This window comes from Euwallacea similis, chromosome 33, assembly GCF_039881205.1.
Source record: "Euwallacea similis isolate ESF13 chromosome 33, ESF131.1, whole genome shotgun sequence".
NCBI classification, from domain to species: Eukaryota; Metazoa; Arthropoda; class Insecta; order Coleoptera; family Curculionidae; genus Euwallacea; species Euwallacea similis.
In genome coordinates, this window is record NC_089641.1 from 891,268 (window position 1) to 918,914 (window position 27,647).

Consider the following 27,647-nt stretch of genomic DNA (forward strand, 5'->3'; position numbering starts at 1 on the left):
TATCAAAACTTCTCATTTTTGCATTACTTTTCCTTCTGCTGTCTCAACAATTCATCAATCTGACTTTTATACATATCTTTAACATCTACCAAATCCAGCTTCAGCTCTTCATTTTCCTCCACTTTTTCTCCAAAAAGCTGACACAATGTTTCATATTGTTGCTGCAAGGCTTCCAACTCTGTCCTCACCTCTTCATATTCTTTGGCCATTTTTTCCAATTCTTCTACCTAAATATATACGAAGAAATAAACACATAAAATAAATATCAGATATCCCACTTTATTAATTAGGCTCGATATCTCGGTATTCAATAACGTTCTCTCCTGTTCCCTCCGGTTTAACTCCCATTGGAGTTGCTGAAGTTCTCCATCTCTTTGCTTAAGGCTCGATTGCAAAATTTGTATTTCGAACATGTTAGTGTAACGGGGTGTGTGGCCTACTTCGAAAGGTTCGTCCTATTTCAATGAATTAAAGTGAATGGAAATATAATGACAAATTGGTGACTTACTTGTGACCAAAAGCTGCTGCTTAGAGATTCCGTAACGGATGCTTTTCCTAAGCTTAAGGTGGGCGAATTACTGCCGGCAGTGGGAGAGGTACGATCAATTATAGTGGGATTGTCACTTTTTGAGTTGTCCTGCTTTGAAATAATTTATACAATATTACATTTAAGTAGAGATATATACCTGTATTACCTGAGATGATTGAGCTGAGACTTGTATCTTTCTGTCCGCCTCAGACGTCATCCGTTCCATTAGAGTCAATTGTTGCCTCAAATTCTGAATTTCTTTATCTTTGCCTTCAATAGTTTCAGTTTGTCTCCTGATCGATTCGCAGAGTTTATCGATTTTGCTGAAAAACGTGAAGAGCATTAAACAGGTCCTTGAATACAAAAATTAAAAATATATATATTTCACCATTATCTCAATTTCTACAGTTTTTATCTGAAGAAAACGTCTCTCTTAATGTCTCTAGCTCAAAAGCTAAGGAAACCTAATAACATTTTTACCTCTTCAGTTCTTGTTCCCCAATCTGTCTTTCCGTTTTGACTTGTTCCAGCTGTACGCTGGCCACTTCTGCCTCATGCCTAGCAGTACTTAATTGACCTTCCATATCTGCCAATTTCGACCTCAAGCTCACGCTCTCTTCTCGAGCCGATCGCTCCAAACTGGCAGCCGCCTGTAATTTGCTCTGCAAATCGCCTATAAAAACATTCTTAAGATTCTGGTTCACATTAAAAGAGGAGACATTCTTACTAATTTTTAAAGTCAACTCTTTCTCAATCTTCTCGAAACTCGACATTTTCAAGCTGTGAACCGCTTGCAAACTCTCCAACTGTCTGACTAGAGGTTTACTGATTTCCATTACGGATTGAGATAGCTCTTCGTTCCTGTTTTCGGCTTCTTCCAATCTGCGCAGCAGATTGCTGTTTCCCTGTTTGAATTTTTGTTCTTTTTTCACATGTTCCTCTTCGGACTTTCTTAGCTGGTACCGCAAATCATCCAATTGGTTTATAACCTGAAATTTGTGGATTCATTGTTATTCTGCTCGTAGTTATTTAACTTACATCTTCATTCTGCGATTCGGTCATGCGTTTCTCGTTCTCCAATTTCTCCAACAATTGTTGACGAGCCACAAGTTCTGAACTAGTCCTGCTTTTGTCTATCAATTCCTTTTTGGCTGCTTCCAATGATTTTTTTGTCGTGTCGAATTTCTGCGTTAGGTCCTCTAGCTGACTTTTCAATTTAGACAATTCATTATCCAGTTTTTTGTTTTTAGTTGTCAAATTATGAACTGCCTCGATTTGAGTACGCTCAACGTCCTCTTTGGCGCATAACGATTTTTTCAAACGGTCCGTTTCTAGTGACAAACTTTCATTGGTTTCTCTGAAAAATTTTATTAAAAAATGCTTAAAATGTCACTAATAATATTCACTTACTTTAAATGTCTTATTGTACTCTCATGTTCCTTTTCTTTGACTCTTAGCTTTTTAATTATATTGGAATGTTGCAGCTGTTGCTTGGATAGTTTCTCTCCCTCTTCCCTTAGTTCTTTAATGATTTCGTCCTTTTCTGACACGGCAGCTTCGAGCTCGTTTTTGCTCATACGCGTGGCGACGTCCAATTTGGCTTGGTCCAGCTGCTTCCTTAGACTGTCTTTATCTCGAATAGCCTGGCCACATTAATATAATAATATTTGTGTTATTAGAGATAAGATGTTCTATTGATAAAAACTCTAGCAAGCTGAATATTTCTCTTTAGACTGAAAATATTTTTTGGAAGATGAAAATTTACACGTACATACTCCGTATGTCTAGTAAACAGTGTAAAATGTGAGATTGGTTAAATTGTTATTGGTTGACGAAATCCCTCCCAATGAAACAACTCACCTGTTGAAATTTTTTCTCTAACGCAGACAACCTCTGAGTATACTCTTCAGTGACCTGACTCAAATCGGCACTTTCCAACTGCTGTGTCAAAATGCAGTCCAACTGCTGCTTTAAATCGGAGTTGTGCTCTTGAAGCTCGGCGTTTCTTCTGTTCATGTCGATAAGCTTCGATTCCCTGGATTCTAGAATTTCAGTCATCTCCGAGATCCTCTTCAAAAGCCTATCGATATCGCCATTAGGATGAGAATCATCACTGAAATAATTTTATTTCAACTCTGATAGTTTTTTGAGTATAACAACAACCTAATGCTAGAGGCTTCAGAAGGTTCTCTATTATGGCCTTTAGCCTTTTTGACTGTCATTTTGTGCAATGAAGAGTCGTCGGTTTTGATTTTCATTCGAGCCTTCATAGAGGGACTTTGACGACTTTGGGTACTACTCGAATCTCCATTAGGACTGGAGATTATTTCGATATCTGATGAAGTAGTAGTTTCGAATTCGTCCCCTAAAGAATTATCTTGTTTTAGATCGAATTTATCGAAGATCTGAGGTTGTACAAACCTGATGTATGACAAGAGGTGTGGTCTGATCCAATTTTAACCAAATCTGATTTTTCTGAGCTCAAAGGAGATGTTTCGCGATGGATAATTTCAATTTGTGAGGAAGTTGCTATACTCTCAATCGAGCTAGCTTTATCAGAGAATTCCGGAGGAATACTCGGGGGACTTCTCTCTTCTGTTGACGATTTTTCTGTCTAAATTCAAACACACAACATGCATTTACTTTAAAGGCAATTTCTTAAAACTTTTATGCATCTATTTAACTAAAACTAACAGTTGAACGTTTTTACCATTGCATCTGCAAGCATCTTTTTCAAATAAGTAGAATTGCTACTAGTTTCGGTTGTGGTACTTGTGGTGTCACTGCTACTTTCCATTGCGTTTTCTTGGACTTCAACAATGGTTTTGTCCGACACAGATCCATCTTCTGTTGATGTGTCCAACAGAGTTTCAGAGCCTGTAATGAGAAATTTTCAATTTTGTATATTATGAACATTTTTAAAACAAACGTTGACAGTAGGGGAGTAAATTAAAGAGAGATCTTTACAATTGGCTATTTCTCACCTGAACTTTTCATTGAAATTTCCTCCTGGGGAATATCAATTATGTTGGTATTTTCCAGGATTTTCGGGAGCTCCGTTTGCTTGTTAATGGATTGAGGTTGAGTGTCTATTAAAATTTGGTTGTGATTTACCTATAATGAACATATAGTTGCTAATGAGGTAGTTTAATCAAAGTTATAATAGTTAGGTTTGGAAATGAAATAATTGATTGTTTAAAAATTAATATACACTCACTTTCACATAAAATGCATCACCCAGTAATAATAATAATTAAGTCTTGTAATTTTGGCAAAAGAATGCTTCATAATAGAGTATCAAATGATCAGACTTTCAGTTAAAAGATACATTTGATAATGAAAAAATTAATAATAAATGACATCGCCTCGTACGGCAATGCAAGCACGTACTCTTCGCGGTATGCTTTGCAACAAATGATCAATATCTTCCTGGGGTATTTCATTCCATGCTACCTCAAGATGATGTCGTAGGTCATCCACATTGTTTGGAGGCTTCGGTAAATTTCGAAGACGGCGACTTATCACATCCCAAAGATGTTCGATGGGCGATAGGTCCGGTGACCGTGCAGGCCAAGGCAGTATTTCCAATTGTGCTTCTTCCAGGTATCGTCGAGTAATGTTCGCACTATGTGGTCTTGCATTATCCTGTTGGAAAATGCCATTTGGTAAAGTTTGCATGAAAGGTACTAATACTGGCCTCAGAACATTGTCAATGTAGTGACGTGCATTTAGGGTGCCTGGAACGAACACACGAGAAGATCTTCGGCCAACACATATCGCACCCCAGACCATAACACTAGGTGTTAAAACTGTGTGGCGCCTTTCAGAAAATTGCAAATTTCTTCTTTCACCTCGGTATCGTCTGACTCTTCTACGACCATCATTGATCCATAAACAAAATCGCGACTCGTCACTGAAGACGATATTGTTCCACTCATGATTCCAATCAATTCGTTCTTGACACCAGGCCAATCTGGAAGCTTGGTGTTGGGCGGTTAGTGGCAGTCGTAGATTTGGACGGTATGAATGCAGGCCAAAAGACGAAATTCTTCTGTAAACTGTTGCCATCGACACTCGACGATTTAGAGCTCCCACCCAATCTACTGCAACAGACATTGTTGTTTGAAATCGATCACCAATGGCCATCCGTCTAAGAAGTCGATCTTCACGTGCGTTGTTGCTACGGGGAGGACGTCCAGCTGGACGATGTCGCTGAACCCTTTCTTCAGACCACGAAGACCATATTCTCGCAATCGTGATGTGGTTCCGATTCATTCTCCGGGCAATCTCACGAAAAGAAAGTCCACCCTCCTTCATGCCGATAATTCGCCCTCTATCAAAATCCGAAACGTGGGAAAACTTTCGACGCTGTCTCACTGGGGGCATTTTGAGATGTCTTGTTCACAGTTCAACAACAAAATAAACTGACATTTCCATGTAAATATTATTTTATTTATTTACAATTGAATAAAAAATCTAATAGGTCGATGACAAATAAACCACTAGCATTCTTTCTTTTTTATTGAAAGTCTGATCATTTGTTACTCTATTATGAAGCATTATTTTGCCAAAATTACAGACTTAATTATTATTATTACTGGGTGGTGCATTTCATGTGAAAGTGAGTGTATATACTTTTTTAAAAAGCAAGGTTTACTTACGGGGTGTTTGGGTTTTAGATTGTGACTTAACATAAATTAAATCTTTATCAAACTGAAAAACCTCACCTGCTGTAATGGCAAATGCATGCTTCTCCCAGGTGCTCTTGTAATAGCTTCCCCACACCCAATACTTCTATCAGGGCTCAATGATCCTGTATCACTTGAAATTGTCTCACTAAACTCAGGCCTGAAACAATCATTACTAACTTTTGAAGTTCAGACTTCAAACTTAAACCTATACCTGCTGTTGTAAGTATCTTTAAGCATCTTTTGTGGCTTAATTAGGGCGTTAAAAGCTGTATCTAATACTGTGGCTGATGTGCTTTCTGAGATAGAGGTGTATGACATAGTATCCTCAGCAACACTATTTTCATCTTGGTCTTCTGGGATGATTTCAACACTTTCTGGAGAAGTTTTATCAATGCTAAAGTGCCATTTATATAAAAAAACATATTTAGTTTTGGACATTAAGCCTACCCCAATTTCTCTTCTATTGAAGGTGACCCTTCTAAAGGAGAAACAACATTGTCAGTATGTTGCGAGTGCCTTCTGCTATTAGTACTGTCAGAACAGATAATTTCTACTGAACTAGGACTAGTAAGACTATCACATAAAATTTCTACAGACTCTGATGTCTGCTTAAACCCTGCAAATTATTCTTTTTAATATGCAGTTATTTTCTGAAATTAATCAGACCTTGGGTAGAGCTAGATGTAGAGGTGCTTAAACCAAATGATAAAATATCTGACTCAGGTGTAGTGGTACATTCAGTGCTTCCTGTAAGCACCTCAACACTTTCAGAATTATTTTTACTTCCATCTGAGCTAATAGCCGATAATCGATTAGAATTTGAAGCTGACTTTTCTGGTTGTCCTCTTACCAGTGATAGAGGCAAGTGTGAAGGATCAAATTTTTCTAGAAAGAACATTTAAGTTAATAAAACTTTTTTCCTCATTATCAATGAACACTTGCCATTTAAATTTACTTCTATTAATGTGTCAAGGACACTTTCCTGTAACTTCTTATGGTCATCTTCAGGTATGTGTTCCTCTTCACTATGCTGTACTACTAGCTTACTTTTACTGAAATCTCTTAAATGTGCAGAATCGATTGAGTCATCTAGACTTTCAACTGAATGAGAATGAGCTTCTCTTGTTCCAGTATTATCAAAAAATGAACCTGAAATAATTACTTTTATGACTATTTTACAGTGTTAATATAAGTATAATATGCTTTCCTTAACTAAAACTAACTTCATAAGCAACTAGAATAAAGTTCAATTTAATATTAGTTAATTTTTAATGAAGCTTTTTTTTGGCAGATGGATGAAATTGGACAGTTGATTGCTGAGTGCTGGTTTTGCGGTAATAAACTTTGGTTGAATGTGGGTCAAGGCTGTGAGTCAAAGCTGTCAAACATTTACACTATGCAGATTTTCACTCTTTACGTCATTTGTTTTGTTTGTTCAGGATAAAATGTACATATATGGACCTACATTCATAAGCAATAAAGGGTAATAATGTAATAAACCCACCAGAAATAGTCTAAATGTAAGCAATCCTCAAAGGAATAACTCCTTCAAAGATTGTTTTTGATTATTATTATTAAGTATGTTAGACATTGAAGAGTTCGCACTTACCTGTGAAACTCTCCCAAATGCTAGTACCCATTTTGCCTTGTTTCATGGCCTCATTTTGAATATCCTTCTTTGAAGTTGAAATATTACCTGATTGAGTAACACCCCAGGTGCCAAAAAAGTCGTCCGAATTAGTATCGATGGGTGTGTTCACTGGGACACTATTCTCGCCCTCGTCTTTAATATCCAGAGCTTTGTCTATAGTCTTTTGGGCCTCTTTCAGGGCCGATTTGGCGATGTTAGCAAGGGCACCCGCATCAAACCAACTCATTTTCGGACATTCTCATTAAGCGCTCAAAGAGATGAATTTACTGCGAATTTCAACCGATTAACGAATTATTGTACTAATCCACAAAATTGTTTGAAAAAAGGGTTTAAAAGCCACCTAAAGGATACTGAAGGGTTTGTTTTCGTTGCGTCATTTTTGACAACAAAATTGTTGACGTTTAACAAAATCAGCTGTGTAATCGAAAAATATTCGACTCAATTCGATCAGACCCGAATAAGGCTAATGTATCAGTCATGTGATTAAACTTGAATATGAGCATTGCTTATCACGCGGTCTGTTAATAATTTGGGTAATATATACTTTTTTAATAATTCGCTACTTCGAAAAGATTAAAATCTAGTCTAAGAAAGATTAAAGATTTTTAAAATCAAGAATTTGTTATTTTTAGCTTGATTTAAAAAAGTAATTTTATTGTAAAGGAAATTTTAGCACTAGGTTTATCATTGCCACTAGCGTTGGTTGCTAACAAGCTCTAGTGGCGCAATTGGTTAGCGCACGGTACTTATAAGACAGTAGTCGTGAGCGATGCCGGGGTTGTGAGTTCGAGCCTCACCTAGAGCATATTTTTTTTAAATTTATTTCAACAGTTATTTTTCTCCATATTTGAGACTTTCAGGCATTTTTAATTATTATTTCAATTATCTTCTCTCTGACCCGAAATCTGTCGCATTTAGTGAAAAAAGAATTATGGAAACCTTCTGTGGATGATTCGAATTGCGGGTTTTTAAAAACGTTTGTCACGTTTAGTATAATTTATATGATTTTTCAAAAATCATAATTTCAGTTTTTTAATCCCTGCATCTCGGTTGACTTGAAAACACCCTGTATGATATTTTTTAAGGGACAAAATGAGCGATAGCGAAAATATGAGCATAAAGCATTTTATCAATGTATCAAATAGTGGTTTTAATTCAGTCCCTGAACTACCTACCTTTTCTATCCCGGAAATTGTCTATGCACCTTGTAAGAATTCATAGATAGAATAAAAATTTAACACTTAAACAAAAAAAAAAGAAATAAGCTAAAATAACAGTCATCAGTAACGGAAATCTACTATCTTCATCAACTCATCATAGATTCAAACTTTAAAGAGAGCTTTGCTGTAATAAAAAATTTAATTCTTGATTTGAAGCTCTGCGGAAGATTGCCCGGATGGAATAGGTAGGTTTCTATTGGAAATTGAAACAAAGTAAAATTTTTGCTATCGACCTAGATAGCTATAAAAATACGAAAAATTCTAAGGGTTAATATATAAAACTCGACCTGGTAAATTGCCCAACACGATAAATTTCACAGAAAAGATGAAATTGAGCAAGTCATTGTCCAATTTCTCTATTTCCATGGAAATTATTTTCTTGGGAAAGTTACTTAACAGGCCATTGATATATTAATCCTTAATTGTCCAACCTAAAAATAATTAACGACAATGATCGTGACACTTCCAATGAAATGAATCTATTTCCCTATAACACTTCTTTCTCTTCCCTCTTCCTTCTTCTCCTGCTAGTACCTCTCATAGTAACCTTATTCACAAAGAACCGTAATGACTTGAACTCCCAAGACTTGCTGAAAAGCCCACTTTTGGACTTTAGATCCGAATCTAAGTCTTTACAGGAAATCAAAACCAGACTGAGCTTGCTAAAGCAAACAAGAAACTTGCACCTGATGGAAAACAGAGTTCAGTATTTTAGAGACCAAAGAGACACCCATCTTCAAACAAGTCCAGTAGATCAAAATTTCTAAATACTTTGAACAGAGTTAAGAAGAAAAGTGGGGAATTTAAGGGTAATAAATGAATCTTAATTTTTAATTGGGGTTTAAGCGTTTAACAATCTTTAGGAAAACATGGGGGAAATTCACCGAAACTGTATAAGTGGACAGATTGGTCTACATGCAGTGTGATTTGTGGGAAAGGTAGGGTAATAAGGTGGAGGCACTGCAAAGAAGGTTGCGGAGACTGCGAAACGGAGATGGAAGAGAAAAGTTGCCAATTGCCCGAATGTCCCAGAAAACTTTTTGGGGTCATTAAACTACCCTAACACTACTTCCCTTATTAATTATTGTGTATTTTTAAGTATGATTTACGTGATTATATTATACAGTCACTAAAAAGGTTGTTCTTATTCATGTACAGTTATAATAAAATAACAATTATTTTAACAAATCAGTTTCTTTTACTATTGTAACTACTCTAGTAAGGTTTATTACTATAAATTTCCTAATCAAATTTTGATTATTGCAAATATAAAAACTCGAATGCACTATGTATATGTAGTATTGTTTCCATTAATAATTTCTTATTATCATTTCGATTTTCCTACTTCATTAAATCATGAACTTACTTCCTCCACTTCTTTTGATTCAGGACAAAATATTCGAATTTTGAGAATCAAGATTTACAAAGTTTACCTAAAATACGTCTATATTTTAATTTGAAAAAAGATAAAGCACAAATGTTATTATGTATAGATGTTTGATATGATTAAAAAATCTGCTAAAAGGAAGAAGTGGGATGGAAGTTGAACTATTTCATTACCACTACTTATTAAATTTATGGACAAGGCATGGCTATTTCTTACAGTTAAATAGGCCACATTTGTTCTAATAACAATATTGGGGGAGTAAGGTAGAGTGCGAGCATGTTTACTAAGGTCTAGAAAGGTAGTTAGACAAAAATTTAGATTCTGATTGGATGAACAATCCAATGGACAGAGAGGTCACATTTGGACTGTTTTGAAAGAAAATACAAAAGTCAATTTCCATTGATTATTGAGATTGGTCTTTGATAATTTGCCAATTTAGGAAATGGGAGTTATTGGTTGAAATATGAACTCGCTGATGGTTTCATAACGCAAATGGTAGAATTCATTCCAAATAAATGTTTCTAAATTCATAGATATCTACATCACGAAAAAATGTATTTCTTTCGGCTTCAGTGATTTTAGTTGAAGTCTTGTAAAATTGGTTATTTTTATTGCCGGCACTAGGAATAATTTTAAAATGGTTAAACCTTTTTTTCATAGTAATAATTATTATAGAGTTAATGTTTCAAATTGGCAAAAATTCAAAAACTGCGTTCTCAGTGACCGCAAAAAGCAGGACGATGCGGTTTTTACAAATCCAAGATTCTCAAAATTTTTATTTTATTAAAGTTTTTCAAACTTAATCGCCCTGTGGTAATGGTTTCAATTGAACTGCTCGGTTCAAGCTGAGTACGATAAAATCTCTAAAGAAAAAAAGACCCAAAAATCGGCTGTTTATCGCATTCAGTTTGTGCAGAGCCATTCACTCGAAAACCTCTGAACTGCTACTCTGATCAACTAAAAATAATTTATGCTTGCTTAAAGTTTCGTATAATAATCAGTAGTTAAACTTATTTACTTCTTTCCGATCCTAAAAAACGAGTAACAATTGTGGCAACTGAAAAGTCATAAGCAGGCATGTCAAGGAACCTTAAATTTAAACTTAATGTGGCGTTTCTAGTTCTTATTTTAAGAGTAGGATTCCTCTGTAATTTAATCTAGTCCTGCTTGCCCTTGACACGTTCACGGACAGAGAATTCTTTGGAATGTGCATGCTATGCTCTACCATAATCAAACGACGTCATTCAAATTATAATCATTTCTTAACTACAACGTTCCTGGACGTTACAAAGAAGAAATTAATTCTCATGTTTTTAACTATTTTATCATGCACCTAAATATCATAAATGGACGATATATTTTCGGGCGATTTAGTAACTTTTTTAAAAATGTTTAACGGTGATGCTGAGTTTATAGTTCAAACAATTCTTCAAATTGAAAATATCAAAGCTTGTGTGCTAGTTGTCCTTAAAAGGTAGTGGGATCGGCAGCGCAGAATTGCACACACCAAATTTTTAAAGGGTAATTCTGGCCCCCGAAACCCATAAAAAAGTAAATTGTGCTGGAGTATCGGACATGCACTAACAATTAAGTGAGAAAAAAAAACAGATACGGATATGAATTTGTGATCAGTTAAATCGCCGCTGTCTTTCCCCCTATTACAAATTATTGCACAAATCGTAATTTTTCACAGATTACATTCAGATAAATAAATAAATAAATAATTTCCAAATTTGTGTTTTGTTTTCCATAGAGACGTTTATAAACGTTCATGTCACAGCATATTCTGTCTGTAAAATGACGTCGACATCTAAAGTCGTTTTTTTGACTATACCGTTTTACCTTGAATCTCCTTATAACCGGCACAAGGCAAGCAGTCCAGACTAAACCTAAAACATGACAAACTTTTACAAGAAACAAAAGTAAACAACCAATTTGACAGGAACAGAACAATTCATTCTACCTTATTTAATCACTACAAAATTTCGTTAGAAACAACAAACTGGGCCGCATAATATACCTACCGAACAAGCGCATTTTGAGTCTATTTCGATTCGGATAACTCTTAAAAAGTCAGACCGCAGAACTTGTCTTCGACTAATCGGAAAGTGTCATAGTCCAGCCGTCTCCAAAAAAATTTCAAATGTCAGTCTTCGAGGGTGGTTTTCGGCCTGAAAAAAACACTCAGGTATAATGAGAGGGGGAGGTATGTGAGAAAGAGACGGAAATAGTGTTTGCCTTATGTGAATTCGAGTGAAGGGGCAGAAAATACTCTATTCCCATCTCTCTTTCACTCCAAAAGGCAATCACAAAACCAGATTATCTCCGATTTTAAAATAATTTATTTGAAACTTTATAAATGTTCTAATAAAAAAAGTTTTGTTTAATAGTTCGTAACGTAAATAGCAAATATTACAAATAATCACATAGAGTAGTTATAATACTTAGTTTACATTTTATAGGCGGATTATATTATTATGATTCTTTCGGTATTTTGGAGATAATTATTGATCGATTTTGAAGAATGAGGAGGGGCAAAATCAATGGAACCCCCTGTACCTGTGAGGTAACTGTTGACTTTAATTATCCCGAAGAGAAAAAAAACGAAAAAACAAACAAATACTAATTAAAAAGAAAACCAGGGGAAAACATTGATGTCTAAACCAACCCGATGATCCAATATATTTTGCTGGTATATATTATAAGTTGTCTGAATAAAAATTCTAAGTGCTTATCAATTCCTAATGTGCCAGAAAATATTGAAATCAAAAATAGTTTTTGGCAATAGTATTTAAACTTTATTTTTTTTTTCAGAATTTCAATTCAGACATACCAATATTATTCGCTCCGTTATGGAACAATTGAAACTGAAACTACCCTATTTCGTTCATCGATAGCCTGATTAAAGAAGCATCTAATGGGCTCTAATACGCTATCCGCATTGTCGTTTAACACCTACCACATTTAGATTCTTGAAATAAATCGCATAGGGTAACTAAATTCGTAAACTTTCGCGGAAATACTTAATCAAATTGCCACATTTTCCTAAACTACCTAAACACTTAAAAGTACGATTTTCTGCCGTAGGTTACGTGTAAAAAAGGCACTTTAAAAGGAATGCTTAAACTTATCGTGGGTGTAGCTTGATGAAGAACAAACACGAATCGTGAGAGGAGAAACTATTGGATTAACTTTAAATCTGAAGATGTAGAGGTTATTAGTAATACAATGACGTGAACGACACATAAAACATTATTATTTTTTAGGGATGAATGGCTGAATTGTTTTTAGATTAGACTAAAAAAAATTTGTAATGGAGTTGAAACAAGTGAGAGATAGAGGACGGAGCGTAATTGGTTTTCGAAACAATGGAACAAACTAATACACTTCATCCCTAAAAATCCTTAAATAGTAGTTAGTCTTACATAATTCGCTAATTATTAATATATTTATATACAAGCCACCGCGCCATGGTCGAACCTTCAAATATCCGAACGTTTTATCACAAAATATCGATCTCGAAACAGTCAAATTTCTCAAAAATTGCCTCTTGATTTAGATGATTAAATGCATTTCTTTGCTTACTCGGTGTAAATTACAAAAATAACTCTGTTTTGGCCATATACTGAATGGTAAATACGATGATTTCATTATGGATATTATTGTTAAGATGTAGATCGATGATGGAGTTTTACAGTAAACTCCAATTCAGTGATAGCAAATCAGTCTTGTTTCAAACCGACCCTCCCGATATTGACAGTGATAATGTCATTGATGATTTTAGCTTAAGTTTATAAAATAAAATCTTGTTTTGTCAATAAATAATCTTTTGTTAGTTATAGCATTAAGTGTATTATAAATATACCTACTCAGAAATGATATTCAGGATAGTAAAAAACGTTGAGTTTTTCATTTTAGACTCGCAAGAAATAGATGCTAACTGAATTTTAGAAATTGATATTTAAAACACATAAATAACGGTGAAAGATAAGAAAAAATTGCCTGAGGAGTGGAAGGGGGAGTAACTATTAAATTGAATTTATTTAGAGAACACCAGCAAGGAAAAGGACGTTGGTTTTGCCATTTACCAATAATTTTGCGAAGTTTTTTTACATCTTATCTGGTCTAGAATGTCAGTAGGTTCTTTCTTAGATATTCTTCTTTCAATGTAACGACCTTCAAATTATTGCTAATTTTTCAATAATTATAATATACAGTTGAGTAAATCGGTGTATGAAATGTTGTATTAATACGTTGATAAAAGAAAAACTACAAAAATAAGTGAGCTGGAAGAAGTTAAAAACTGAAGAGTTCCTCCCAATATCCACCTTGTGTAATCTCACTTCCAGACCACATAAGAAATAAGCGAAACTAAATAAAAGCAGATAATTTAGCCTAAAAATGATCTTTCTCTCCGAAAAGAATTGTCACCTTATATCTTCTTTTAAACTCAAAAATCTAATAAACGCAAAAGACAAAAACCTAAGGGCGCAATAATTGATGTCATAGCCCACATTTCACAGACTTATCTGTTTGTCGACTCAGTTGTTTTTTAAATAGAGACAGACGAGGCCCGCAACCAAAACGGCGCCGCCCACCGCGAAAGGAACGTATAGAGACCTCTTCAGTTGCTGCCATTGTTCGTTTGCCTGCTGTCTGCGCTTCATGTCGCGCACCTGGGTCTCCGTTCTCTGTTTGCGTTCCTCTCTGCGACGCTGACGTAATTCGGATGAACTGGAATTAATCAGTAGTTTAGTAATCTTTAACAACTTAATGTGGGATTCTATACATCTGTTAAATGCCATGAAGTTAAATTTAGTAAATATATGGCTATAATTTTTATGAATTTATGTTAAAGGCACTGCTATATATCGGCAAAATCATATATCAACATAATATTCTAAGTTATTAGAGTTTTGACACGTACTTGGCTGGAACTTCGTCACCGTCCTTATCTGAAATGGGACTCTCCGTGTTCCTACTTTCCTCTTCATTGCGACTCTCATCGTCCTCTTCATCTTCTAAGGAATCTTCACTGCTTCCTTCTTCATCCGGAAGGTCGGGGAGCGGACCAGATGGTATACGTCTCTAAAGAATGCAAAAAACATATCTTCAAATTTTGAATTTCTTTCAGTAAACTTAGATTAGTACATTTGATTCACCCTCAGTATTTATAGAGAATAAGTCAAAGTAAAATAAAAACGACTAATCATCAATCAGCAAACTCAAACTCTGTTGTTGGAAGTTTAGTATCCCCTGATTCGTATAGAATACTTTAAATAACAGATACCTATAGTTTTTTTTGAAAAACTTTAAGTAGTAGATGTAAATTAATATTTTTTTATATGATGGGTTTTAATTTGGTCTCTCAAACAGTGTCTTTCAAATATATTTGCTTCGATTAGTTGGCCAGGCACGGACTAGCTTTAATAGAATAATATAAATTTGTGTTTACTATGATTTACTATATAGAATGGACTGTTTTCAAGAAAAACATAGAAGTATTTTTTACTGTGGTTTTATCATTATGGCATTTTTTTTATAATTGTTGTGGTCAAAACACATTATTTCGTTAAAATTAGTCCGCCTCTGGTGACTTAAACACCGTTTTAAAGAGCTCAATTTAGAATTCATCACAATACTAATTAATAGGGCGGATCGCATTCGAGTTTTATAACTTTGAATCTCCACTAAAAATTAAACTTGAACAAAATGAAATTAAACTTGTTATCTCAAGAATAAGCAATATGACATATGCTAACTACAAATATGATATTAGTGTAAAATCAATCAATAGAGCACATTCATTCAATCTAACATATTTTGCATTAAAGACAATAATGACTAATACATATACTAGAGACAGAGGTTGAAATTCCAATCTTAGGTATTACAGTTGATAAATGCTTAGCCGACCGAGAATTGCTTGTACTTCAAGCAATTACTAATCGAAGAAGACTTTTTTGGACGTAGGACGTATTAACTTTCATCGCAGTTGCTTGTTACAGAATAGTTGCTTAAGTTAGATAATTACAGGTTCAGTTCCAATGCCTAAGGCGAAAATTAAATACCATCTCAGCACTGATCATTTGATTCAACAGTAACTAGTAAACAAATATTTTGAAAAGTTAAGAACTTACAACCATATTAATATCTCACCTCTTCAAAACATTCATCCACGTTTCCTTTATAACTGAGATCGTCGTCAGACGTGCTCTGCGGTATTGTGGGCAGCGGTCTGTCTGCTAACCCGTTTTCGGTCGGTTTAAGGCTGTCCGTTCGCTGAGGCGGCACTGGAGGTGGTTCGGATTCGTTCTCCGAGTTGGCGGCTTCTTCGATAAGTTCGTCAGAGGCGCCTATATGATTGGACTGCAGAAAAAAATAAATAAAATATTTGCAAATTCATACCTCTAAAAAAAAAACCTGAAAATTTTTACTGCCACTCTATTACAAACCATACTAAATTATCTAAATAAACGATTTTGAAGTTATGGGAATAAGGGAGTTGGGAATAGGTTATTTCTTGGAACTTATGGCCTGAAATCATTAGTACACACCGAAACCATAATCGTCTAAAAAATCAAACTTACAATAGACTCTGAATCTTCATCATCAGAATTGGCATTAAGTAACTGCTTTGCGCCCTCAATGATCGCTTGATACGAAAATCTAAGCTGCTCATGGGTTTGTATTAGCCCGGTCCGGTACTTCCGCAATTCTAATAGCACTTCTTTAATATTCACGGAATTTAGGCCGTACTTTTCGATCTACAATCGCACATTAATGTTCAGCGGAACCAATAATCAACAGAGGACTAACCAGAACTAAGCACGAATCGACAAGACAAAATGTCCCGGATCTACCTATGCCCGCGGAACAATGTACAATAGCTGGCCCAACTTCTTCCTCCAACACGCCGGCTCTCCTGACCCTTTTTAAAAAGTCCAGAAATTTCGTCGGGGAACAGGGGACTCCGAAATCTGGCCATGTGATGTAGTGAAATTGGAGAATGTCTCGATACTCCCCACTTTCGATATCTTTCAACCTAGAGCTCTTATGTGTAATAACTTTATATGCAGTGAAATTTAAGAAAATTTTACCTTAGAACTCTGGTTAAATAATAGGAATGATCGTGTTGCTCTAGGTACTCAAGCGTAAGTCCCACGTCAGTGAAAGTTAACACCGAGCCGATTTTAGGTGGCCAATACTGAGAACATTTCTCAGCCTTCTTTTCTATCAGTTTATTTAACATAAGCACAGCCTTGCTATTTTGCTCCCACACCATGAGCCAGAAGTGGCTAATAGTGTTTGAGAGAGGACCTTGTGTTAGAATGTATTTCCTGAAACAAAAAAAATATATAAAACTAGGAACAAATATTTTGATTTGTCGAATTGATACATTTAGAAAGTATTAGCAAATATGTACTAACTAGTACAATGAAATATATTTCTTACATTACAATTTGTAGATACCCAAAAATTTATTACTGCTACCTATAAGTTAGACAATTTCAAATAATTAGGCAGGCATAAACACTTACCTGTTGGCTTTTTCAACTTTACACAAATTGGCATTAATGTAGTCAGTTGACCCCCTTTGCAGGATGATTCGACTGTGGTCATATGGATGGACATCTCTATACCTATTTAGATTTTTGTTTTGCTGTTTTACAGCTTCGGTAGTTTCGCCTGCCGCCTGCATGCTTGTGGCTCGAATTCTCTAGAAATTAGGAATTTTCAGAAATGAACTTTATTGGTCATGAAATGAGACTTAGTTGATAATCAGATATGTATATAAATGATATTATTCATTTTCTTGAATATGATAAGAAGTATGTCTTGTAAATATTATTGTCAAACTAACATGATCCATCGAGTCCTGTTTGACTATATGAAATTCTCGTTTTGTGTCCATGTTCAGGAGAGAAACCTCAAGACTATTGAATTAATGGCTTACACAAAGTAGATAGTTGAGAAGAAGTAACTTTGTCCTAAATTAATCCACCCAATCTTTATAAAATGTATCTATAAACAGCCTCTATTTTTGGTCTTGTAGTCACATTTTTTCAATATTATGGGATTTTATTGTTTGATATATTAGGCATATCTTTATACATGTGCCCTCAATTACATATCTCATTAAAAAACATAAACACATTTAAACTTTATCTGTTTCTCATAAACTAATACTAACTTGACTGAGTTTCAAGATATTAAATGCATACATGTCAGTATAGATACTCTTGTAGGTTCTTATCTAACACATATTTAAAACTATTCTTCAATCATCTAATTCTAGTAAAGATTCTGCTTATCAAGATTCAACAAATATGTTAATATTTAGGTATCTATTCATTTAACAAAGCAATTGTGAAATAAAATAATAATAAAATATGGAAATTTAATACTCCATATTTTTGTAATACAGCATTTTTGGAATACAGTTTATGTAGCAAACTGGTACTATTTTTGGACACAGAATTTTTGATTAAAATTTTCTTTTCTTTTCAGTCATGTTTTGATAAATATAAAGATTGATAAATTAATAGATAAGATTGATAAATAAGGACAAGAATTTTTATTGCAGCAGAATCCAATTCTTACCTGGAGTAATTTTGAAAACATGAATATTGAATACTAAACTGTTTTTAGGAATTTTGTTTTTGCTTAAATCTAAATATAAATGAGGTAGAGGGTTTGTAGAAAAAATACAAGGGAATTTTCCCATGGATCCATACTCATTATCTATTTCTTTAGAGAAAATTTTACCTAAAAGAAGGTGCAAAAAGCTCCCTTAAAAGTATTTCTGCAAGAAAAAATAAATAGCTGAACTATTAACAAAATATAGAACCAAGTGTAAAATTCACCTCTATGTTTCAATCCGTCTATACAAGATTTCAAATAAATACAAGCTGATCCCCAGCAGTGACTAACTGGAAAACCAGTTCAAGTATTAATGCCCATCCTTTATTATTAAACAAAAGACAAGAATCTTGGGGGAAATATATTAACTATTAGCAGCTATTTTCATTCATTTTTCTTGGATTAAGTTGAATATTCCATGCATCATATTTAAGTAGAAAGATTATTCCAATTTATCTGCAAACCACAGTGGAGACTGGTGACATTTTGACCAACATTAAAGACTGTGAGCATCAATTGCCATGAAAGTGCAAATGAACATAAGCAAAGCATGAGAAAAAATGGAAAATACACTATGCAGCAGGTAAAAGTGTACTGTGAACCTTGAAATGAACATTACATTAATACAAAATTGTCAATATGCATGGAGATGGACCTTAGTTTCCCACTATCTGTGTTTCATTAGCTAGATCTCATAGAGGATCTTACTTTTAAATATAACTGCAGGCAGTTAACAAAGCAAGGTTTCTCATTGAGTTTACAGGGTTCAACACCGCATAAAACCACCAGTTTGCATTGCAGAAAGCATTTTCCTGAATGATTTTTTCTTTAATACAGGATACTGACCCTGAATCAGTGACAAACCCAACAAAATTTTCAACAGATTGTGTTCCTTTTCAATTTCTGGTATGGCATATTTCCCAGCAATCATGTGTAACAATAAGTTTAAATAACAAGCGTTTTCTGGGAAAATACGAGCTCAATCAAAGCGCAAATACCTGATAAAACGCCGGCCAGTCATTTTTTGAGTTCAGTTCCAAGTATTCTGTTTCTATATTGTTCGTCGCTGCTTCTGTATCCGAAGTCATGATGCTGTCCTCTTAGATTTCGCTGAAACAGGTTGTAACTTACACATTCACTATACAATTCACGCACTAAACATATTTTTCTTGGTGAAAAAATCTAAAAAAATGCACTAATAAAATACAAAAAATTTGTCTAGAAACGTTCAAACACCATTTTTGAATAGACGAAGAAGGAACAATAAAGTCTCGTGAAATACGAATGTGGGACGAGGATGAAAGTTCCTTTGTTGACGTTTTGACATTTGTTAGAAGTAATTGACGGAATGATATGCCACAAAACAATGGTGGAAAATGTAGCCGCACAACTCAAGGCAGGTATAGAGCACCATATAATGTAACGTGGCAAGAACGTTAGTTTTGTCTCAACTTTTAAAAGCGGGCATTTTAAATTCACAGCAGATTTCTTAAGATATCTGATATTTTGAATGGCAGGAACGAATTGCATAGATAAGTTGATCAATCCTATTAAATAAAAATATTACGCACACATTATACAACTTGAAAAACTTTTTCATTTTCGTTCTCATAAAGGTAGATATACAGGATGTCCTGAATTGCAACTACTACAATTCAACCACGTATTCTGTATGGAAACATGCTACTATTTTACTATATAAATTATATTTGAAAAACATTTGGCCATCGAAATACAGGGCGTTAATGTTTTTGTAAACTCGAAAAACTTTTGCTCTGGAAGCGTTTCATTGTCTTGTAATACGCATATAATTCACAGTTTAAGGAAATACCTAATCTTTTTATGATTAATATATAATAGGTACATGGAGTAATAGATACATGAAGTTCAAAAGCAATATCAGCAGATAAAGTTGATTTAAGTAAGACACGTCGTGATTACTTGCTAATTACGAAAAATTTCTGTCAGTAAATAGCATTACTTAATATATATAGAAGTAAGGATATATCTTTATCTGGAATGTATAATAACATATCAAAATATTTTTTGCTATAGTACCTTAAAGACGCCTATAAAACACAATGTTATCTTAAAGCACCCTTGCGTACAAACCTTCATTTACGCCCCCCCTAAATAGTTGAATAAATGCATGGATCAGTATTTTTGATATCAGGATTAAATTGCTTCCAAGTAGAAATCTCCTCAAACAACTTCTCCCCGGGACTTAAAAATGGCCTGCACTGGCATTGCCCAATTAACTCATAATCTAGGTGTATTTTCCCTATTTTAATTCCATAATCGATGAGTTCCTTGCACCTCTTCAAAGCTGTAGCTGGGGGAAGGTGATTCAAGAAGCAGCCAATAAAAGATATTCCTATGGAGCATCTATTGTAGCCCAGGGTGTGACTACCACAATAATCCCAACCACGCCCTAAACGAATCTTTAATTAAAGTCTCTAATTGTGGGTCTTAATTACATACCTTCGTAAATATTGCCATCGCATCCTATACAAAAGTTGTAGCCAATGTCCTGCCACCCCATGCTACTAATGTGGAAGTCCTGGATTACACACATCGTTTCTACATTCTCCATGTAGGTATAAAACTCATTGGTTGCAGTGTGACCTACATTGTATGGAATTACTCATGTTGTATTGTGTTGATTCTGAATGCTTACAGATTATGACGTATCTAACAGGGTGTTTCATGTGGTCAAATTCATCTACAGACATTTTTTTCGCCAGCCAATCTTGACGTCTCTTCATGTAGAAACAGTTTTTGCTATTCCCATTTTCCTTAGAATTGCACTCAACTTGCCCATTTTCGTTTTTCAATATGATATTTTCAACTATGTTAACAGTGTTTCCAAGTGTAACTTTTTTGCTATTTTTGATGTTAATAACTTGATTGTCGGGAAGTTGTACGTGGTTTTTTAAGATTCCGCAAGTGTGTTTCAGTAAGGTTTCTTTGTCCACCGACTGAAAATTGTTCAAAAATTTGCATCTTTGTCAATAATAAGCAAAATGTTGTTTTGTATGTGGTGGAAGAAATAACACGGTACGGCGTTAGTTAACACATTATATGTATATGATAGGTATATGAGTTCCTCTACCATATTGCAAGAATAGCGTTGAGGATCATTTGATATTTTTTGTTGTTCCTCAGATATAGCCAATATCAGCTTTCATCCTCTACATATATTATAACTGTTAGATCATTTATAAGTATGTACTATGAATCTTTAAGGTAAATGAACATTTTTTTAAAGTCTAAAAATAATTCGCAACCTGAATACGACATTCACTTACCAACTTATTTTGTTGTCTGTTCAACTCTTTACATATGACACGTTCCAAATTCTCATTAATCTTCTTCAATTCCGCTTTATTGACTACAAGATCTTTAACATCTAAATATTCTGTGTTTCCATAATTATCAGCACTTTCTAAACTATCAAAATTAGAGCTTAAGCTGCTTAATTCGGTTTCTGACCTATCATCTCCTGATAAGTTCATTTTATTCTTGTTTAAAGCAACTAACAACAATGATATTATAACATGTTACCATCGGCTGAGACTGTTATTGTTTTATTTGTTTCTAAATTTATTACATTTAAATTTAAGAAAGAAAACGACCAACACATTTCAACATCAAAAACAGTAAATTGTTTATTTCCAACCACAGCACAGATCAAACACACATAAAATACATATAAATATCAACCTCGGTACCGACAACCTGTATATCGGAAAACATTTAATTTGATTAATGAGGCGGAGTGATGCTCTGGTTAATGCATTTTGCATTCAACGAGTTTTATTTATATTTGTTTATTTGAGATTAAGGATAATGCTGATTCACAGCTGTTAAATGTCAATTGTCAAGACAATCCTGTTCATATTATTTAAATAATCACTATTTCTATTGGATTGACAAGTCAATCCTGTTATTTTGCAGCATCCACTAGTCAAATCAAATAATGAATACACTTTGTTTATATCGTAATTTTGACGTAGTTTGACTGATGCGGACTGAATAAGCGGCCAATTAACTGTAAATAATAATATCAAAAGAAAAAGAGCATTGATAATAAACTTCATTGAAAGAAATTTATTATGAAAATATTGGTCACTATATTGTCAAGAATGTGATTTGATTATAGACAAATTTTTACATCTAATTTGGCGATCATTTTAATCATTAAATACACAATACGGTAGTAATAATGATAAAATAAATATATCAACAATTCGTATGAATTAACCATCTTGTTGATTATATTCAAAAAAGGAAAATTTTTTGACAAGTTTCAGTGAAATGAATTTACCAAGAAAATTCTTAATCACCAGATTATCAAGACTTCTCCTTTTTCCATTCTATATAGGTATCTTCTTTATATTTATTGTATTTACTCGTGAGTAAACGCCAAAAATGTCTTCAAACTTAAAGAGAAATAATAACAAACTCTAAGAATTGGAAACATATATTTTTATAAGGTCACTTGAGAATATAATAAGAAAATTATCGCACATTTGCCTAAACGTTAACGTTCCTATTCCAATGTTTCCATGTCTTTATCTCTTCAAAAAGCTTCAAACTAGGACTATGGATAGATGTAGATTGATAATTGCCCAACAATTCATAATCTGGACTAACTGCCCCTATTTTAAGTCCATGGGCAATAAGCTCCTTGCACCTTTGTAAAGCTATATTAGGGGGAAGGTGATTAACGAAACTCCCTATGAAAGCTATCCCTACTGATTTCTTGTCATAGGAGGGAGAATGGTTACCTATTTTGGACCATCCACGACCTTAGGAGTAATCGTTAATAACTTGTTTTATATGGTGTATTGGAGAACTCACACCTTCATAGACATTACCATCTGACCCAATACAGAAATTGTAGTCTATATCCAGCCCTCCATTGCTCTCAATATGAAAGGTCTGCATTAGTCTCATGGTAAGGACGTTGTCAGACTGCTTGTTAGACTCATGAGTTCCAGTATAACCTAATTATTTTGTCCCATTCATTTATGATTAGCGTTCAAAAAAGGGTGCTCTTACAAATGATGACATATTTGGCAGGACCATCTCGGTTTGGTACTTCGGTAGGTTGCGCCAACCACTTGTTACGGACTATCATATAATAGGTGTCCTTATAAGAGCTACTGTTGCCACAGGAGAATTGCTGCAGTTTTTCATGGTTTACTTTCATTACAATATTGGCAGTTATATTAAGAGTTGTGCCTATAGAGACTTTTTCTGTGTTTTCAATGTTAATTATATTAACTTCACTGGGTGATGAGTTGTTATCAAAACTGGATGAATTTTGTTGCTAAGGAAGAACAAAATGTGGATACATTTTCAGGATGCTTTTAAAGGTGAGTGAACTAACTGCTGATTTAATTATTAAATTTACAGGAATAATGCGTAATCCTAGGAAATCATCATGATAAAACATATTGAAATAGTTTCAAAACGCTAAGTAAGCAATAATTAATTGCATTTATCTTCAATTCTTTCTCAGAAAGTTCTTTTTACTTTGTCTAAATAAGATGCTTCTTTTATTAGCCTCACTTTAGGATCTCAGTTTTCTTGAGAGCTAGAAGGTCATCTAAATCTTTAAAGTTTGGCAATTTAGGGATTAGCATGTATAAACTTTCAAATCGGCAGTTTTTCTTAGATATGAAAAAAAACTTTTGTTTTTTTTATGACCCCCATATTTAGTGCTAGCACATTTGCCTAACTTTATGTTTTTTCAAGTTTCTTGAATATAACTGTGGGGCAACAGTAGTTGTCTAACTCACCAGTAACGCTCTGACTTGGTTAGACATAGCACTCAAATTGTTTAGACCTTTTTCTTCCAATTTTTCCAAATGTCTCTCTGGTAGAACACTTTTGGTTGTGGGAGGCTCATCCATAGAACGGGAGCTAGATTCTGTGTCGCTGTCGTTGATTAGAACCATTTTTATTATTTGCAATTCAATCTGGTGACGAAATTCAGGACTGATACTAGTCACTTGAGAATATTTGGCTATGCAAATATGTCAGCGAAACAGTTATTTGGACCTAAAATGAATTATTAATTCTAAAAGATCAATTAAAAGCTTTAATTATGTTAAATGATAATTACTTTATAAGGTCTAAGAACTCGAAGCCGTCAAGATCCAATTAATATGTGTCTGAAATTAAGGCGTGTTAAAAACACATAACACAATAAAGGAACTACTTACATTTAAGTACTTTAGCAACGCCTCAAACGAAATTTAAGAACATTCAGGAGCTGTAAAAAAATTGCACAAATCGCGATAAAACTCGGAGAAATACAAAATGAACGTGGATTGTGAGACTTTGTTATTGTTATTGTTGTGGTTATGCTTAGTTCACATGCCAAGTTAGATGGCGCTGTAATCTTAATGTGAATCACCAGTAGTTTATGGCGGTTTTTATTTATTGCGTCAGAAGTCTCGGTTTGTGAGGGTTAGCGATACTTGATGTAGGATTCCCTGATCAAACAGATCGGTGTTTCAGGCTATTGGAACAGTTTCTGAGAAGGAAAGTAGGACGCGAAAATAATCAAATCCAAAATAATTTCGATCTCATCACCTGATCTGCTACCTGTACCATTTGTCTTCAACTGGACTCGTCGAAACATGTCAAACTGTCATAAAGAAAATTTCAGTTCTTTCTGTCTAGTTTCAAAATTTGGGTAGTGAAAATGGTTTCAACGTCCCTAACCTGTCACGAACGCTGCAAAAACCGCTCAGTTCAATTCAAACATGCGAACCGATTTAAAAAACCTCTTCCACTTCCAAAGCGTAGATTTTCGGACATCGGAGCACAGAACATCTCTCCATCTTGGATCCACCAATCTGTTTCCGACGTGAAACCTTCAGAAAGCCACGGAAGCACGATGTGGAATTATTTGAAGAAACTGAAAAACCTGTTTTCCAATCCTTTTCCTCAGACAGCTGTCCGTGAAAACAGTGCTTCGAAAATAGATAAAGCGTACAGAAAACACTCTTTGAGAAGCTCCCTTCAAAGGGCGAGCTCTTTGATATCTCCTTCCAGATACACTGTTAATAACCTCCCAAGGCCACGAAAAGCGGAATTGCAGACCAAGGTTTACAGTGTTATATGCACTGCTATTGAAGACGGATTTGCCAATAAGGCGCTGAAAAGAAAGCGCAATTATTTCATCTTGAAAACTGTGCGTTCTAGTGGGTTTCATAGAGCTGCAACTGATGATCCAAGTAGGTACTGCAGAGGATGCTACATGACGGGAGCCTCAAGGACAGGTGCCGGTTCTTTTCTGAAAGGGAAGAGTAAAAAAGTACCCAAACAGGGAAGAAAGAGAAGGCCTGCAAGACTAGAGAACCCAGTCACTTAAATTAGCCTCAACATGGACATTTTCAGTGCTGTGAAGACTCCCTTAAGGTTAATCGTAATCGTGGTAATGAAGGTCACACTGGCTTAAAGAAGATCAGAGTTTTTAAGCAATGCAGGGATCCTAATGGTGAGGGGATACGAAATATTCATCATACATGTTTAAAGTATTTTTATTAGTGTCCTTTATAGTGTCTTTGGTTTAACATGTCTTAACGTGTGTGCACCGTAAGCATTTGTGTATTTTTGTGCTTCTTGTAGCAGTGATGTTGTAAAAATCACAGATTTGAGGAAGAATGTAAGAACCTTTACCCAGAACTAACATTCTTTACTACACCTCAAATTAAAATATAACACACTGTAGTATTGGTCTGGTACGCTTGAGCGATTTTTAGGAGACCAATATTTCTCAAGCTTAGATTAGTTGTTCATCTGCAACTTCTCTCTGAGGTGTCAGACTGTTCGAAAAACATCTTTCTACTAAATTGCTATGGCGAAAATTCGATACCTGATCAGTTCTCGGGATTTTCAGCAGTCTGAGTTCGAGGCCCCTCTCACGAATAACCAAACCGTGCTTTAGTAATAATCCTTGCCTTGTCATTGGAATTCCGCACACCCTATACATTGTGTGTTTACATGCTTTTTAGTACTCAACATAGTCCAATTATGTAGACCTGTATATACGAGATGGCCCTTTGGAAGTTGCATCGATCGATTACGGAAAAACTACAAGTAGTAAAAATCTCAAAATTGATCTATAATTCATGTATAATTATAATAAATAGTATCTATTAACTTGTTAATTTTTCAGAGCTTTAAATTTTGCACATTTTTGTTACCTTGAAACTGCACATTTTGAATACATACATCTGACAATAAAAAAACTTTAATGACTTAAAATACTTTATTCATCTACAGCAGTATTGCCCTAAGAATACTGAGTACTGAGTAAATTTACAGACTGAGTAGGACCCTAGTAATATACATATACTTCATTTCTATCTAGATTAAGGACTTTCACTGTACAAGTTTTCAATAACATTATAACAAGTAATATCAGGAAAATAAAATAATAATATTTATAAATAAAAATATGCAACAACAAAAGTTTATAACACGCTCTTATTTTCCTGCAAAGGGTCGATAAAGGTCGATACAGGTCTTAATGTTAATTTGTACAAAATGTGTCAAATGGGCAATATAGATAATTCTGAAAATAATGGAGTTTGGCACAGTTTATACAAAAAGAAGTGAATTAAAATAAAACCCGCCCTTTGCAATTTTTCTATACCGCTGTTCAAATTCCCTTCAAGAGATTGCCTCATTCAACAATTTTTTTGCTCATAAAAAGTTGCCTTAAAATGAAGGAAAGAATGGAAAAATGGCACAAAAACAATAATTTCAAAATATCAACCGATAAAAATAACTAGTCTGAGCTAAATAATAACTGACATGTGTGCGTTAGTAGTAAACCTTTCGATAGCAAAAAAGGTCTCTCAACCACGCATTTCCAACAACAAATTCTTTGACCATCACAGACTTTAGCAGTGATAAAACTTATTTTATTACAACAAAAAAATCTATAAACTAGACTTTTAAAAGATGTTTTTAGTGATTGCTTTGAGTGTATTTCTCCTGCCCCGAATTCACTTGTTTTATATAAAAATATTGCGTAGAAATATGTAATAGTATATACAATCTCATGTAGCCTATTTACACTGACCGTTTCCTCTACCTACATGAACAAAATTTGTCACTAAATAAGCGCTAGTTTAATTGCGTAAATATGCTACGTTAAAATAGAATCTCTTCCTCTATATAGCTTGGGCTACGGATAAGATAATTGATCTACAAAGGAAAAACCTTTCTAAAATACTGGTTTAAAAGTATATAGTACGCATGTCGCTCTAGTACGCAGATGCTGTTTTGTGCACTGCACTGGCCCCAATTTTGCGCCGAGGACGAATATCGTGTCCCGTGGGATCTCGTTTTCTTGTGATAATAAATTAGTGTATTCTACGTCCAATATGGAATGCCTGCAAAGGAAGAAAGAGTCAAAAATAAATTTAGACACCTGTGGTATGCATAAATCGTAGCTCGCTTTGAAATAAGAGAATTGCATTGTGTAATATCTAATTGA

At 34.4% G+C, this 27,647-nt stretch overlaps 6 protein-coding genes and 1 non-coding gene across 13 annotated transcripts in view; 1 reads left to right on the plus strand and 6 right to left on the minus strand.

The window, feature by feature from the left end:
• On the minus strand, positions 1–6,133 carry Tmf (TATA element modulatory factor). Its single transcript, XM_066404148.1, has 17 exons — positions 5,887–6,133; positions 5,668–5,836; positions 5,432–5,614; positions 5,257–5,377; positions 3,514–3,643; positions 3,240–3,406; positions 2,951–3,143; positions 2,693–2,894; positions 2,390–2,642; positions 1,940–2,172; positions 1,568–1,886; positions 1,257–1,518; positions 1,010–1,202; positions 696–852; positions 509–640; positions 279–455; positions 1–227 (listed from the first exon to the last, which is right to left on the minus strand). The coding sequence occupies exons 1-17, from the start codon at positions 6,116–6,118 to the stop codon at positions 24–26; spliced, it is 3,327 nt and encodes a 1,108-aa protein (XP_066260245.1). The 5' UTR covers positions 6,119–6,133; the 3' UTR covers positions 1–23.
• On the minus strand, positions 6,094–7,243 carry LOC136418197 (TATA element modulatory factor-like). The gene is made up of 2 exons (XM_066404187.1): positions 6,830–7,243; positions 6,094–6,369 (listed from the first exon to the last, which is right to left on the minus strand). Exons 1-2 carry the CDS (start codon positions 7,095–7,097, stop codon positions 6,119–6,121), a joined length of 519 nt encoding a protein of 172 aa, XP_066260284.1. The 5' UTR covers positions 7,098–7,243; the 3' UTR covers positions 6,094–6,118.
• Positions 7,244–7,584: 341 nt separating this feature from the next.
• On the plus strand, positions 7,585–7,676 carry TRNAI-UAU (transfer RNA isoleucine (anticodon UAU)). Its single transcript is given in 2 exon segments — positions 7,585–7,622; positions 7,641–7,676. It is a non-coding gene; the product is annotated as a tRNA-Ile (tRNA).
• Positions 7,677–9,157: 1,481 nt separating this feature from the next.
• Ptp61F (Protein tyrosine phosphatase 61F) lies at positions 9,158–19,399 on the minus strand. Of its 2 annotated transcripts, XM_066404173.1 has the most exons (9): positions 19,120–19,399; positions 17,020–17,198; positions 16,579–16,818; positions 16,298–16,523; positions 16,069–16,245; positions 15,638–15,847; positions 14,406–14,566; positions 14,099–14,212; positions 9,158–11,649 (listed from the first exon to the last, which is right to left on the minus strand). In XM_066404173.1, exons 1-9 carry the CDS (start codon positions 19,207–19,209, stop codon positions 11,625–11,627), a joined length of 1,422 nt encoding a protein of 473 aa, XP_066260270.1. In that variant the 5' UTR covers positions 19,210–19,399; the 3' UTR covers positions 9,158–11,624. The 2 variants fall into 2 exon arrangements, with proteins under 2 accessions (XP_066260270.1, XP_066260269.1); XM_066404172.1 differs by lacking the exon at positions 9,158–11,649 and having other exon boundaries at positions 11,798–14,212; positions 19,120–19,398.
• Positions 19,400–19,864: 465 nt separating this feature from the next.
• LOC136418218 (peptidoglycan recognition protein 1-like) lies at positions 19,865–21,903 on the minus strand. Its single transcript, XM_066404207.1, has 4 exons — positions 21,430–21,903; positions 20,799–21,099; positions 20,603–20,746; positions 19,865–20,552 (listed from the first exon to the last, which is right to left on the minus strand). The coding sequence occupies exons 1-4, from the start codon at positions 21,634–21,636 to the stop codon at positions 20,251–20,253; spliced, it is 954 nt and encodes a 317-aa protein (XP_066260304.1). The 5' UTR covers positions 21,637–21,903; the 3' UTR covers positions 19,865–20,250.
• Positions 21,904–22,623: 720 nt separating this feature from the next.
• On the minus strand, positions 22,624–24,451 carry LOC136418219 (peptidoglycan-recognition protein 1-like). The gene is made up of 6 exons (XM_066404208.1): positions 24,355–24,451; positions 24,255–24,303; positions 23,929–24,190; positions 23,186–23,456; positions 22,987–23,130; positions 22,624–22,932 (listed from the first exon to the last, which is right to left on the minus strand). Exons 3-6 carry the CDS (start codon positions 24,085–24,087, stop codon positions 22,658–22,660), a joined length of 849 nt encoding a protein of 282 aa, XP_066260305.1. The 5' UTR covers positions 24,088–24,190; positions 24,255–24,303; positions 24,355–24,451; the 3' UTR covers positions 22,624–22,657.
• A 1,941-nt stretch (positions 24,452–26,392) lies between these two features.
• The window catches only part of LOC136418185 (UNC93-like protein), a 44,837-nt gene continuing 43,582 nt past the window's right edge, over positions 26,393–27,647 (minus strand). For all 6 annotated transcript variants that reach the window (XM_066404165.1, XM_066404164.1, XM_066404162.1 and 3 more), the window contains one exon: positions 26,393–27,543. The gene's annotated coding sequence lies outside the window, so the exon portion shown is untranslated. The remainder of the gene's footprint in view (positions 27,544–27,647) is intronic.